This window comes from Cervus canadensis, chromosome 10, assembly GCF_019320065.1.
Source record: "Cervus canadensis isolate Bull #8, Minnesota chromosome 10, ASM1932006v1, whole genome shotgun sequence".
Classification (NCBI taxonomy): domain Eukaryota; kingdom Metazoa; phylum Chordata; class Mammalia; order Artiodactyla; family Cervidae; genus Cervus; species Cervus canadensis.
The window spans coordinates 54,162,604-54,174,881 of record NC_057395.1 but is presented as its reverse complement, the minus strand read 5'-3'; the positions used below and the strand labels follow the sequence as shown (position 1 = coordinate 54,174,881).

General features: G+C 52.7%; 1 protein-coding gene across 2 annotated transcripts in view; it reads left to right on the top strand.

Annotated features, from left to right (window-relative positions):
* The window catches only part of CDH4 (cadherin 4), a 475,216-nt gene that overhangs the window by 443,921 nt on the left and 19,017 nt on the right, over window positions 1-12,278 (top strand). For both annotated transcript variants that reach the window (XM_043480167.1, XM_043480168.1), the window contains exon 8: window positions 11,833-11,970. In XM_043480167.1, the coding sequence (XP_043336102.1) occupies window positions 11,833-11,970 (138 nt within the window). The remainder of the gene's footprint in view (window positions 1-11,832; window positions 11,971-12,278) is intronic.

Genomic DNA, 12,278 nt, shown 5'->3' with positions numbered 1-12,278 from the left:
CCACCTCCTCAGGGAAGCCCCCCCAGAATCCTCTTCTCTCACTGAACCTGCAGTTCCTACAGAGCCCAGTGTGAGGCAGATACTCCGGGGACTTTTCTTCTTTGCCAGGGGTCCCTTCCTATGGGTCTGCATGGCCCATGACATATGCATGAGCCTCTCTCCCAGCACCCCTGCATCCCACCATCAGGGCAACGTCCCCACAAGGAGACATGTGACCCAAGGGGGTGGCCAGTGTCCCCAGCTCCAGTGAGGAACAGGGAGAGACTTGGTGAGGGGCCGAGAGAAGGCTCCATCCCCAGGGCCCAGGTCATGTGAGGCCAGGATAAGGACACAGTGTGGATGGATGGGTGAGCTGGAGGCTTGGTGGCCCAGAGGGAGGGACCATAGCCATCCTGTCTGGGGTCACACAGGCACCTGGGACCAGTGGGAGCCGGAAGCATGAGGATGGTGGCCTGGGGCCTGGAGTCACAAAGGGGGTGGGTCAGAGAACACACACAGGGTTGGGGGGCTCGCTCTGAGCCTCCCCCAGGGAGATGGTCATTCACGTGGGCGGTGGGGAGAGGGAGGGAGCAAGGTGGTGTTCACTGGGCACCTACTGTGTACCATGCACTCCCGATACTAACTGCACTAAAGACAAGCCCCTTGGGGCAGCCAGTGCCCAGTTGCTGGGGACGCCATCCACTACTCTGTCCTCTTTCTGTCCTGAGTTGCCCCCTGTGGGTGGGATGCCAGACTCCTCTGGCAGTGGCCGGTATGTCTCTACTTAGAAACAGACATTGCAGGGCCTCGGCTGCATGTATGGAGGGTGCACCCACGCTGGGTGGGAACTCAGCCTGCCGCGCCCTTCCCGTGTGGTTTCCCAACATGACCTGTGGCTTTGTCTGGACACCCATGAACTAAACGTACAAAGGACCACAGGCAGGGCCTTTCTGCTCTCTTTGAAGGATGCTGACCACCCCCACCCCCACTCCTGTGGACAGAGGTTTCCCCTTGGCGGGGAAACACTGCAGATACTTCTTTCAAAACTGGCTTCCTGTTTGCAGAGTAAGTCGTCTTTAGAAAGGAGGAAAATCCACAAACATAATTGCCACTGTGTCTAATTAGGCAGAGCTATGTAAATCGAGCATTTCTACATGATTAAAAATGTCAGGAGAGCTGGGGTGACACAGGAGCGGCTGAGTGTCTCTCGCATCGCCATCATCCGAGGGGCCCCTCTCGCTAATCTTGCTCATCTGCCTCCCTCCTAATTAGAATATTTATGGCCTGATAAGCCAGGCAGGTGGTGCTCTGGAGGGAGGATAGTCACTGGGCTATGTGACCTGCCCGTCCAGCTCCATCCTTGAACCGCTGACCATGGGCGGCTCACCATCTTGAAACTTCTCCCAAAGGTGGGCGAAATTCACCATATTATGGTTCATAGGATTTTTTTTTTTAATAGGACTTTTAAGAAAGCAACTCCAACACCTTTCTATATTTTTCAAGCGTCTCCACTCTATGTGGCTATCAGATGAGATTTCACAGAGAGTGATGAGTGATAAAGATGGCTTATCCCAGGGCCAGTGATGATTGTGACCTCCACTAACTTTATGAATTCACTCATGGAACTCAGCTCAGGTGGAAAACATTCTTAGTGACAAGACCAGCATCCCCCCTTGCTCACAAGAAATGTCACAACAGGCCACGTGGGAAATTCCAAAAATTTGTTTTCCTGGAAAAGGAGCTCTCTGTAAGACTATAGCAGGCATCAGGGGGAGTGGGGTCAGTGGTGGTCTTGGACCAGGCAGAGTTCAGTGTGTGTCGTTTAGTCACTAAGTCGTGTCTGACTCTTTGCAACCCCATGGACTGCAGCAAGCCAGACTTCCCTGTCCTTCACTGATCCCAGAGTTTGCTCAAGCTCATGTTCATTGAGTCAGTGATGCCAGTCAACCATCTCATCCTCTGTTGCCCCCTTCTCCTCCTGCCCTCAATCTTTCCCAGTATCAGGGTCTTTTCCAATGAGTCAGCTCTTCACATTAGGTGACCAAAGTACTGGAGCTTCAGCTTCGGCATCAGTTCTTCCAATGAATATTCAGGGTTGATTTCCTTTAGGACTGACTGCTTTGATCTCCTTGCAGTCCAAGGGACTCTCAAGAGTCTTCTCCAGCACCACAATTCGAAAGCATCAATTCTTAGGCGTTCTGCTTCCTTTATGGTTCAGCTCTCGCATCTATACATAACTACTGAAAAATCCATAGCTTTGACCATACAGACCTTTGTCAGCAAAGTAATGTCTCTGCTTTTTAATATGCTGTCTAGGTTGGTCATAACTTTCCTTCCAAGGAGCAAACGTTTTTAATTTCATGGCTGCAGTCACCATCCGCAGTGATTTTGGAGCCTAAGAAAATAAAATCTGTCACTGCTTCTACTTTTTCCCCTTCTATTTGCCATGAAGTGATGGAGCTGGATGCCATGATCTTAGATCTAATCCCTTGAATCTATTTGTCACCTCCACTGTATAATCATAAGGGATTTGATTTAGGTCATACCTGAATGTCCTAGTGGTTTTTTTTCCCTGTGTGTGTGTGTGTTAGTCACTCAGTCATATCCGACTCTGTGACCCCATGGACTGTGGCCCACCAGGCTCTTGAGCCACAGTCAACTCTGGGTCTTGTTTTTGCTGACTATATAGAAATTCTCCATCTTTAGCGGCAAAGAATATAATCAATCTGATTTCAGTATTGACCATCTGGTGATGTCCATGTGTAGAGTCACCTCTTTTGTTGGAAAAGGGTGTTTGCTATGACCGGTGTGTTCTCTTGGCAAAACTCTGTTAGCCTTTGCCCTGCTTCCCAAACTTGCCTGTTACTCCAGGTATCTCTTGACTTCCTACTTTTGCATTCCAGTCCCCTGTGATGAAAGGATATCTTTTTTGGTGTTAGTTCTAGAAGGTCTTGTAGGTCTTCACAGAACTGGTCAACTTCAGCTTCTTCGGCATTAGTGGTTGGGGCATAAACTTGGATTACTGTGATGTTGGTTTGCCTTAGAAGTGAACAGAGATCATTCTGTCATTTTTGAGACTGCATCCAAGTACCGCATTTTGGAATCTTGTTGACTATGAAGGCTACTCTATTTCTTCTAAGGGATTCTTGCCCACATTAGTAGATACAATGGTCATCTGAATTAAATTCGCCAATTCCTGTCCATTTTAGTTCACTGATTCCTAAGAGGTCGATGTTCACTCTTACCATCTCCTGCTTGACCACCTCCAATTTACCTTGATTCATGGATGTAACATTTCAGGTTCCTATGCAGTATTGTTCTTTACAGCAGTGGACTTGATTTTCACCACCAGACACATCCCCAGCTGAGCAATGTTTCTGCTTTGGCCCAGCCACTTCATTCTTTCTGGAGCTATTAGTAATTGCCCTTCACTCTTCCCCAGTAGCATATTGGACACCTACCAGCCTGGGTGGCTTATCTTCCAGTGTCATGTCTTTTTGCCTTCTCATACTCTTCATGGGGTTCTTGGGGCAAGAATACTGGAGTGGGTTGCCATTTCCCCCTCCAGTGGACCATGTTTTGTCAGAACTCTCCACTATGATCCATCCGTCCCTGTAGCCCTGCACCATTGAGTTACCATAGCTTCATTCAGCTACACAAGTCACTTTACCACGACAAGGCTGTGATCCACGAAGGGGGTTCAATATATCCCACTGGCCAATTCTTGAATCATTTTTGCCGAACACTGTTTTTAAGACACCAAATGCGGCTTTGTGGTCTCAGAGAAAAAAAAAATGCCCATTGAATCTACTGACCCCCCTCACAACTGGGTCCTCACCCCTGAAGTCATTGCACCCCCAAAAAAAGAGAACAGAGAGAAGAAGAAAAGTGATCCTAGGAGGGTCTCAGGGCTGCAGCTTGCCTCCGAGACTGGCCTCGCCCGTGCCTTCCAAGGGTCTCCTGAGTCACAGGATGGTCTTGCAGATGTGGGGGTCTGGCAGCGAGCAGGGCAACCCATCAGGACGCACCGCCTGTGCATCTGTCTTCACGAGGACCCCCGACACCATGCTCCTGGCCACACTGGGTCCAACCGGCTCCCAGGGTTTCCAGGGCTTTCCAGATGTCACCTCCCTGCCGGCCTCCACTTAATGTTGTCACAGTGGGAAATAAGCCCCGGGGAAAGCAGATGATAGCACTTCCTTTAGAGAAAGATGAGAAATGCAAAATAAAAGCCAGGGTCTGTGCTGAGTTCCCTGATGGATTCTCTCCATGCGGGACAGAGCCATCCAGCAGCTGCCCACAGAGCATGCCCAGGAGTGGCTCAGGCCCTCAGCCCCATACCTGCTTTCTGGGACTTAGCTGCCCTGAGGCATGTGGAATCTTCCCACACCAGGATTCAAACCTGTGTCTCCTACACTGGTAGGTAGATTCTTTACCACTGAGCCACCAGGGAAGCCCTGTATTCTCACTCTTGACAGTGGCTTTTAAGAGAAGCAGCAGCAGACCTGGGGCCTAGAGTCTGGAGCCACCAGGAGGATGGACTGGGGTACCACCTGGCACAGGCCAGCTTCCCATCCAGGTCAGGGTGGTGCCGCCGGGCTGAAGCTGTGGGTGCGGAGTGGGTGCCCTGTGAGGCTGTTCAGCCTGCGGTTGGCCTGCAGGCCCAGCATGGGGTGCGGGTGCCTGGGGACCCCACGAGGCAGGAGTGGAGTGTGGGCACCTGGAAGTGTCATTTGGGTCTGCGAAGCCCACTGTGTTCACGTGGGTGGGTTGGCGGTGTTTGGCACCTCTGCAGCGCTGTGCTCCCTCCCCACCCCCCTGACCACTGTCTACCTCAGGGCCTTTCTAGCCCTGAAGGATACCCGGGTATCAGCAGTGACTCCCCACCCTCAGCCCCCCAGGGCCGGCCCCTCTATCCTGCCCTCCCAGTGGAGCGGCCTACAACCGTGAGCCTTTGCGGGTCTGGCCGTTCTCACTGAGCATCTTGTGTTCAAGGCTTGTCCACGCTGTGGCTGGGGTCAGTGCTTCACCCCTTTTCATGGCTGAATTGTATTCTGCTGCAGACAGGCACATTTGCTCATCCCCTCGTCAACTGGTGGGCGTTCAGACCACTCCCCATGACAGGTCCTGCTGTGATCACAGAACAGCCCCTGCTTGGACGCCTGTTCTCGTCCTCTTGGGCATATGCCTAGACATGGACTTGTGGTCAGAAGGTGACTGTAAATTCCCAGGACCCACTGCCTATTTTCCATGGTGGCCACACTCTCCATGCCTTTTGGGACAAGTCTCAATGCGCTTGTGTGAACAGTTCATCAGCCTTGTGGCTCGCCCCATGCCCAGGGCCCATCTAGTGGGTCCCCCGTTGTGTTCTCAGGCCCTGAGGACACCCACGGGCTGAGCACATGAGAACCAGACATGGGCAGGTGGTTAGACTGCAGTGTCTCCAGGGACAGGCTGGCCCAGTCCCAGGAGCAGTGGGGCAGCAGGGTCCGAGCTGCATGTCCTGGCAGCCCCAAGTGGAGAGGGCCGAGGGTGGAGGGTGCAGGAATCTTTGATGCTTTTCTAGGGCAGGCCAGCCGGCTGCATTATTGATGGATGTTCTGCAAAATTTAAATGCTGAGCTATGGGGAGGTGAGTGAAAACCCCAGGGACTCCCGCTTGCAGTTTTCTTCCCTCCTCCTGAACTGGAAAATGGTCAGATCACGTTTTAATGAATTCACTGCAGCACCACTGCTGCCCGGCTCTGGAGGCTGTGCACCCGGCAGGAGCAGGGGGACTGTTGGGCAGCTGCCAGGCTGACCAGCAGGGGCACCTGCTCAGTACGCCCCCTGGTGGCCGCAGCTATCACCAACCATCCTCCAGCGGGTGGCCCACGCCCCCACCTCCCTCCAGCTCCGCTGGGGTGGGCGTCATAGGGAGAGGAGAGGTGCAGGAGGAACGCTGGCCGATGACTGGTCCAGAGCTGGGCCCAGGGTCCTCTCTGAGTCCCAGGGGGACCCAGGAAGAGGGTTTTACTGGAGTCCGGGATCCAGCCGCCACATGGCTCACCAATTCCGACCTGAGAACCCAGTTTGATCACCTGCAAAGTGGGGATGGTATTGCACCCTATTCCCCAGGGCTGGCCGAAGGATGGGTGGGGCTACTGCATGTGGTCTGTGGATCCACCAGCAGGAGGCACTAGAACCAGCCTGAAAACAGCCCCACGCAGCCCACCAACTCTGGGGCCCCTCCCCGGCCTCACGCAAATGGTGACAAGCACACTAAGGCCAAGAAGCAAGGCCTGAGGAAGGCTTTTTAAATAAAAACTCAAATCTCTTACTCACACTAGACCCTCCCAGCAAGTAAAGCTGGAACATTTGCAAGAGGGTGTCTGTCCAGGGACGTTTCCTAGGGTCCACCTGGGCCCCACCACCCACTCTCAGGTGACCATTATGAAGTCTGGAAAATATACTTTCTAAAGCTAAAGCCACAGCAGAGCCTGGCCCGCATTCCCCCAGTGCCCCCACAATGACCTGTCTTGAGCCCAGCTGTGCTGGCTGGATCTCAGAGGCCCCACCCATGGGGAGACACTGGGCTCTGCTCCCTGCCCATATTTCCTCCTTCTCTCTGGATTTTCTTTCTGCACCCCGCACTCCCCTCACCCCTGCACCACACAGCCTAGAAGGACACCACCACCACCACCTGGCTCCCAAAAGCAGGACCAGCATGCCCTCTAGTGGTGGTTGTCTGTACAATACACACTCGCACAGGCACCAATGTGCACACAGTCCCAGGCATGCACAAACACACCACATGTACATACATACACACAGACATACATGTGCCTATACGTGTACATGTATGTGCACACACACTGGTACACAAACATACACATGCATACATACGGGTCCAGAAGCACAGGCATACACACAAGAACACAAGCTTGCACATGCATATACACCCATGCAAACACACACATGAAGTGTCCCTGTCTCTGAGATGGTTTGGTTCTCCAGTGTCGTCTTAGGGCCGCAGCCGATAATGGTCTCAAAGTAGAGGCGGTGATTCCACAATTAAAGAGATAATAAAGATTGGAGGGGTGACTTCTTGCTGCAGTCAGTCACATGACAGCAGTGTCAAGGGGTGAACACTTTCCCTCCTCTGCTCTGGTTAAATCCCTCCCTTTGCTGTGGGGTCCCAGGAGCCAAGTTGGGGTGAGGTCGCTCCTCTCAGCCCTCCAGCCTGGATCTCCCTCCCTCCCACCAGGCAGCCGCACGGGCAGAGTCCCGATGCTGAGGCCATGGGATCACAGGACAGCCTCTCCCAGTGGGGGTCTCGCCATCTGCTTCAAGGAAGGCCAGCGTGGGGATGGGGCTGTTTCAGGGGCCTCGGTCCTGCCAGTGGCCTGGGAAGGGCACGCTGAGGCCTTGGTTCCTGGGGCGACCACACACTGTGTGCCGTCAAATGACAGCTGTGGAGGCCAGGGGTCCGAGACGAGGGCTGGGCCACGCTGGTCCCTTCTGGGGGGTCGTGGATCACTGCCTGTGCATCTGCTGGCTTCCAGCCATGCTGCAGCCCTTGGCATCCTTGGCTTGTGGTCACTCCAGCCTCTGCCCCGTCTCGTGTGCCCTCTGCCCTCATCTTCTCTTACTGGACACCTGTTGTTGCACTGGGCTGCCCTGACCCAGGGGGCGCAGGTCCATCTCGACCTTGACTTTATCTAAAAGGCTTATGATGGACTTGGGAACACAACTTAACCAGTCACCAGGTTGTCCCATCATCTCTTTACTGTCCCTGAAGTATGACCTCTGCTGGCCACCGAGAGCAGGGTAGGAACAGAGGTGGGTGGCTGGGGCCCAGGAGCCAAGCGCCATCTGTCCCGGGCCGGCTGTGTGGCCCACGTGTGACCCGTTTAGTGAGGAGTTGCCTGCACTGGACAGTGGGCTCCTGAGCCGGGTCTTGCGTGTCGTCTTCCCCACGACGCCCGCGCAGAGCAGGGCCTGGGCAGGTCAGACGGGACGCCCAGCATCTCCTTCCTGCTCCTCATCCCCCAGGACCCCAGGTGGCCAGAGCTTCCACATTGGGTTGGCAGAGCCCTGGGGGTGCCCCGCAGTGGGACTCTGGACGCCTCAGCCCTGCAAGATCGCCAGCCGTGAAGTGGTCTCCATTCAACACTGATCCCAGGAGCCCCCTCCCTGACTCTGCCTGCCGCGGTTTATGTTGTGCGAGGTCCAGAAACATCTCTGCAGCCAGGCCTGTGGAGGGGGTCAGCCCAAGAGGCATCCCCAACGCCCACCCCCGTCCTGGGCCAGCTGCTCTAGGACAGGCCTGTCCGAGGTGTGCCCCCGGCCTGGCCACCGTCCTCAGCCCGGGCCAGTGTCTAGCACAGCTGGAATCAGCTAGCAATCGACCAGTGCCTGCAGAGCCAAGCTGTGACGCAGACGGTCACCGCGGGTGCCAGGGAGGGTCCCCTCCGCCAAGTGACAGTGTGTACACGTGCTCTAGACGCTGGAGGGAGAGCTCTGATCACAAAGTCCCGGGCTCTGGAGCCCGGCTCGTGGGGCAAGAACAGGCAGAGGGCCGCCGTGCTGACACTGAGAAGAAAAGCAGGGTCTCAGGAGAGTGGGTGTCTGTCAGGGGGAGCAGGTGCACACTTGTATTTTATTCGAGGAGGGAAGGCTGATGGGCGCAAGCAGTGTCAGAGCAGGTAAAGCAGCCCTGCATGACCCCGGTGGGGAGGGGAATGTGCGTTTGAGGAGCAGCAAGGAGGCCCCGTGGCCACAGCAAAGTGGATGAGGCAGGAGGGGAGAGAATGAGCCCGCTGAGGCCACCACCTGCTCCTGGGACCCGTGGCTCCTCCCCAGGAAGCAGAGGTGAGCCCCCAGCTCTGTGTTAACCAGACCCGCCACGTGAGAGGGGAAGGGTCTTCTTGGCACCTGTATGTGTCTCTCGGCCTCCGTTTCTCTGCGCGATGAGAGGTGACAGGAGGCTGCTCTAGGCTCTGTCGGCCTGGGTCCCCCTCTTCCGCATACTTTGTGGGCTGGGCCTAGATATTCACAGACGGACCTTTAGAAATAAACAGTCATGTTTAGGACTAATTTCTATTTATGGCGGGTGATGCTGGTTTGCCATTTATAGCAGTGGCAGAAACTGCTTTTATTTTTTTTTTAACTTTTTATTTTGTATGGGGTATAGCCAAATAACAATGTGGTGATAGTTTGAGGTGCACAGCAAAGGGACTCAGCCATACATACACATGTCAAACTCCCCTCCCATCTAGGCTGCCACGTAACATTGAGCAGAGTTCCCTGTGGTTATCCATTTTGAATACAGCAGTGTGTACATGTCCATCCCAAACTCCATAACTACCCCTTCCCCGCCACTCCTTCCCCAAGTTCATTCTCTAAGTCTGTGAGTCTGAGAAACTGCTTTTAAATGTGTTTACTGTAGTATAAGAATGTGTTTGCTGTCAGGGACAACCCGCAGACAGAACTGGAGAGGGGCACGGTGTTAGTCTGCACTGTGGGGGTAACCAGCATGTCCAGAGAGGGAGCCCCCACCACAACCACCCCAAGGCTACAACAATTGGGCCCCGAGTCTGCCCTCAGACCAGCGGTGCCCTGGAGGGTCAGGGACAGAAGTGCTAGAGAAACATCACTTTATCACAGGATATTGAATCCAGCCCTCTGTGCTCTGTAGCAGGGTCTTATTGTTCATCTAGTTTATATGTAGTCCTTTGTATCTGCTAATCCCAACGCCCACTCCATCCTTCCCTCACCCCCTCCTTCCCCTTTGGTAACCATTGGTCTGTTCTCTGTGAGTCTTTCATAAATGAAGTTCATTTGTATCATACTTTAGATTCCACAATATAAGTGCTATCATATGTTTGTCTCTGACTTCACTTCATTTAGTATGATAATCTCTAGTTCCTCCCACGTTGCTGAAAATGACATTATTTCATTCTTTTTATGGCTGAGTAATATTCCACTGTTATGTATATACCACATCTTTATTCATCTGTTGATGGACACAATGCCTTGGCTATTGTAAGTAATGCAGCTGTTAACATTGTGGTTATATGTGTCTTTTCAAATTAAGAGTTTTCTCTGGATATACACCTAGGAGTGGGATTGCTAGAAAATATGGTAAGTCTATTCTTAGCTTTTTAAGGAACCGCCATACTGTTCTCCATGGTGGCTGCACCAATTTACACTTGCACTAACAGTGAAAGAGGGTTCCCTTTTTCCACATCCTCTCCAGCATTTATTGCTTATAGATATTTTTGATAATGGCCATTCTGACCAGTGTGAGGTGATAATTCATTGTGGTTTTGATTTGCATTTCTCTATTAGTAAGGGCTTCCCTGGTGATTCAGTCGGTAAAAATATCCACCAGCAATATAGGAGATCCAGGTTTGATCCCTTGGGGGAGGAAATGGCAACCCACTCCAGTATTCTTGTCTGGAGAATTCCATGGACAGAGGAGCCTGGTGGGCTACAGGGGTTGCAAACAGTCAGATGTGACTAAGCAACTTAGCACGCACAATTATTAGTGAGGTTGAACATCTTTCCATATGCCTGTTGGCCATCTGTATATCTTCTTTGGAGACACGTATACTTGGGTCTTCTGCCCATTTTTTTATTGGGTTATTTGGTTTTTTTGTTATTTATTTGTATGAGCTGTTTGTAGATTTCAGAAATTAAGCCCTTATCGATTACATCATTTGCAAATATTTTCTCCCAATCTGTAGGTTGTCTTCTCACTTTGTTTAAAGTTTCCTTTGGTGTGCAAAACTTGTGTTTATTTTTGCTTCTATTGCCTTAGGAGACTGACCTAAAAAAAAAAAAACACTGCTATGTTTTATGTCAGAGAATGTTTTGCCTATGTTCTCTTCTAAGAGTTTTATGGTGTTGTGTCATATTTTTTTGTGTATTGTGTGAGCGAGTGTTCTAACTTCATTTACATGTGGCTGTCCAGCTTTCCCAACACTACTTGCTGGAGAGACTCAAACATCTGAAAGGGGCCAAATAGCAAATGTTTTAGGCTTTGCGAGTAATGTAAGCTCATCACAGCCACTTAGCTCAGCTGTTGTGCAAAATCAGCCACAGACAATGTGTAAATGAATGAACCTGGCTGTGTGCCAATAAAACTTTATTTACAAAAAACAGGCAGTGGCAGACAGATTTGGCCCATAGGCCAGAGTTTACTGATCCTCAAAGGCCCCTCAGTGACTCGCAACTACCCACGAAGGTCTAGACACCTTACCAGGCACTGCTCTCTCGGGGTGCTGCACTGATGGCTCCTGGCGAGGTCTGGCTGCAGGAGGGTTGGGGAGCCCCTTCAGTGCCCAGAAATCCGCTGCCCCCATCCAGCTTTATTTGCCTCCTAAAACCCACACCTGTATCCGAACACTAACCGCTCCTTCCAGGCAGCATGCAGACACAGTCTGCTGGTGTGCAGATAACAGGGTCGGGGGTTCAACTTCCCTTCTCCTGTTTGAATTTCTGACACTGAAGATGCTAAAGAAATGAGATCCCTGAAGACACACATCTGGGGTCGCCTCTCTTTGCACACTTCCACCCTGATTTTACAGACCTCAGTGTCTTACAGTCCAAGCCCCCTTTCCCTTCCTTCTACTTTGATCCACACGTGTGAAAGCCAGGTGCTGGGATGAAGGCAAAGACCTTGCCACCCACTGTGAGTGAAGAAAATGTTCTTCTGCCAAGTCACCTGCCGAGCACCCAGCACCCAATACCCTGGGCAGGAAGGGGACCCAGCAGCAGCTGAGTCCATCCAGGGAATATGTTTCTTTGATGAAAGTATAAACAGCTAAACCCAAACGGCGGCTCTGTTCTTCCCCCTTGTCCCTTCTAGAAAGTCCAGCAGTACATGGTCATCATTCAGGCCACAGACATGGAAGGGAACCTGAACTACGGCCTCTCCAACACAGCCACCGCCATCATCACAGTGACGGACGTGAACGACAACCCACCGGAGTTCACTGCCAGTACGGTGAGTGGGTGTCCCTTCTTGAATCTGGAGGAGTTGGCCAGTGGTGTTCAGGCTCTAGGGAGGGGCTGAAGCGTCGGCCACTTTGGGGTGTGCTCGGCGGGACAGGCTGCGGGATGCAGGGGGACATGCCAGGTCCCTCTGGCAGGACCCTCCACAGCCCACCATCAGCAGGAGGGCAGTGGGGGCCACAATGTGTCCTGCCCCTTCAGGCACGGCAGGCAGGCTGTGACCAGGCCACAAGCCAGGCTGCCCACCGACAGCCTGAGTGCCCACAGGAACGGCCTAGTGGCACAGACGTGGGATCACAG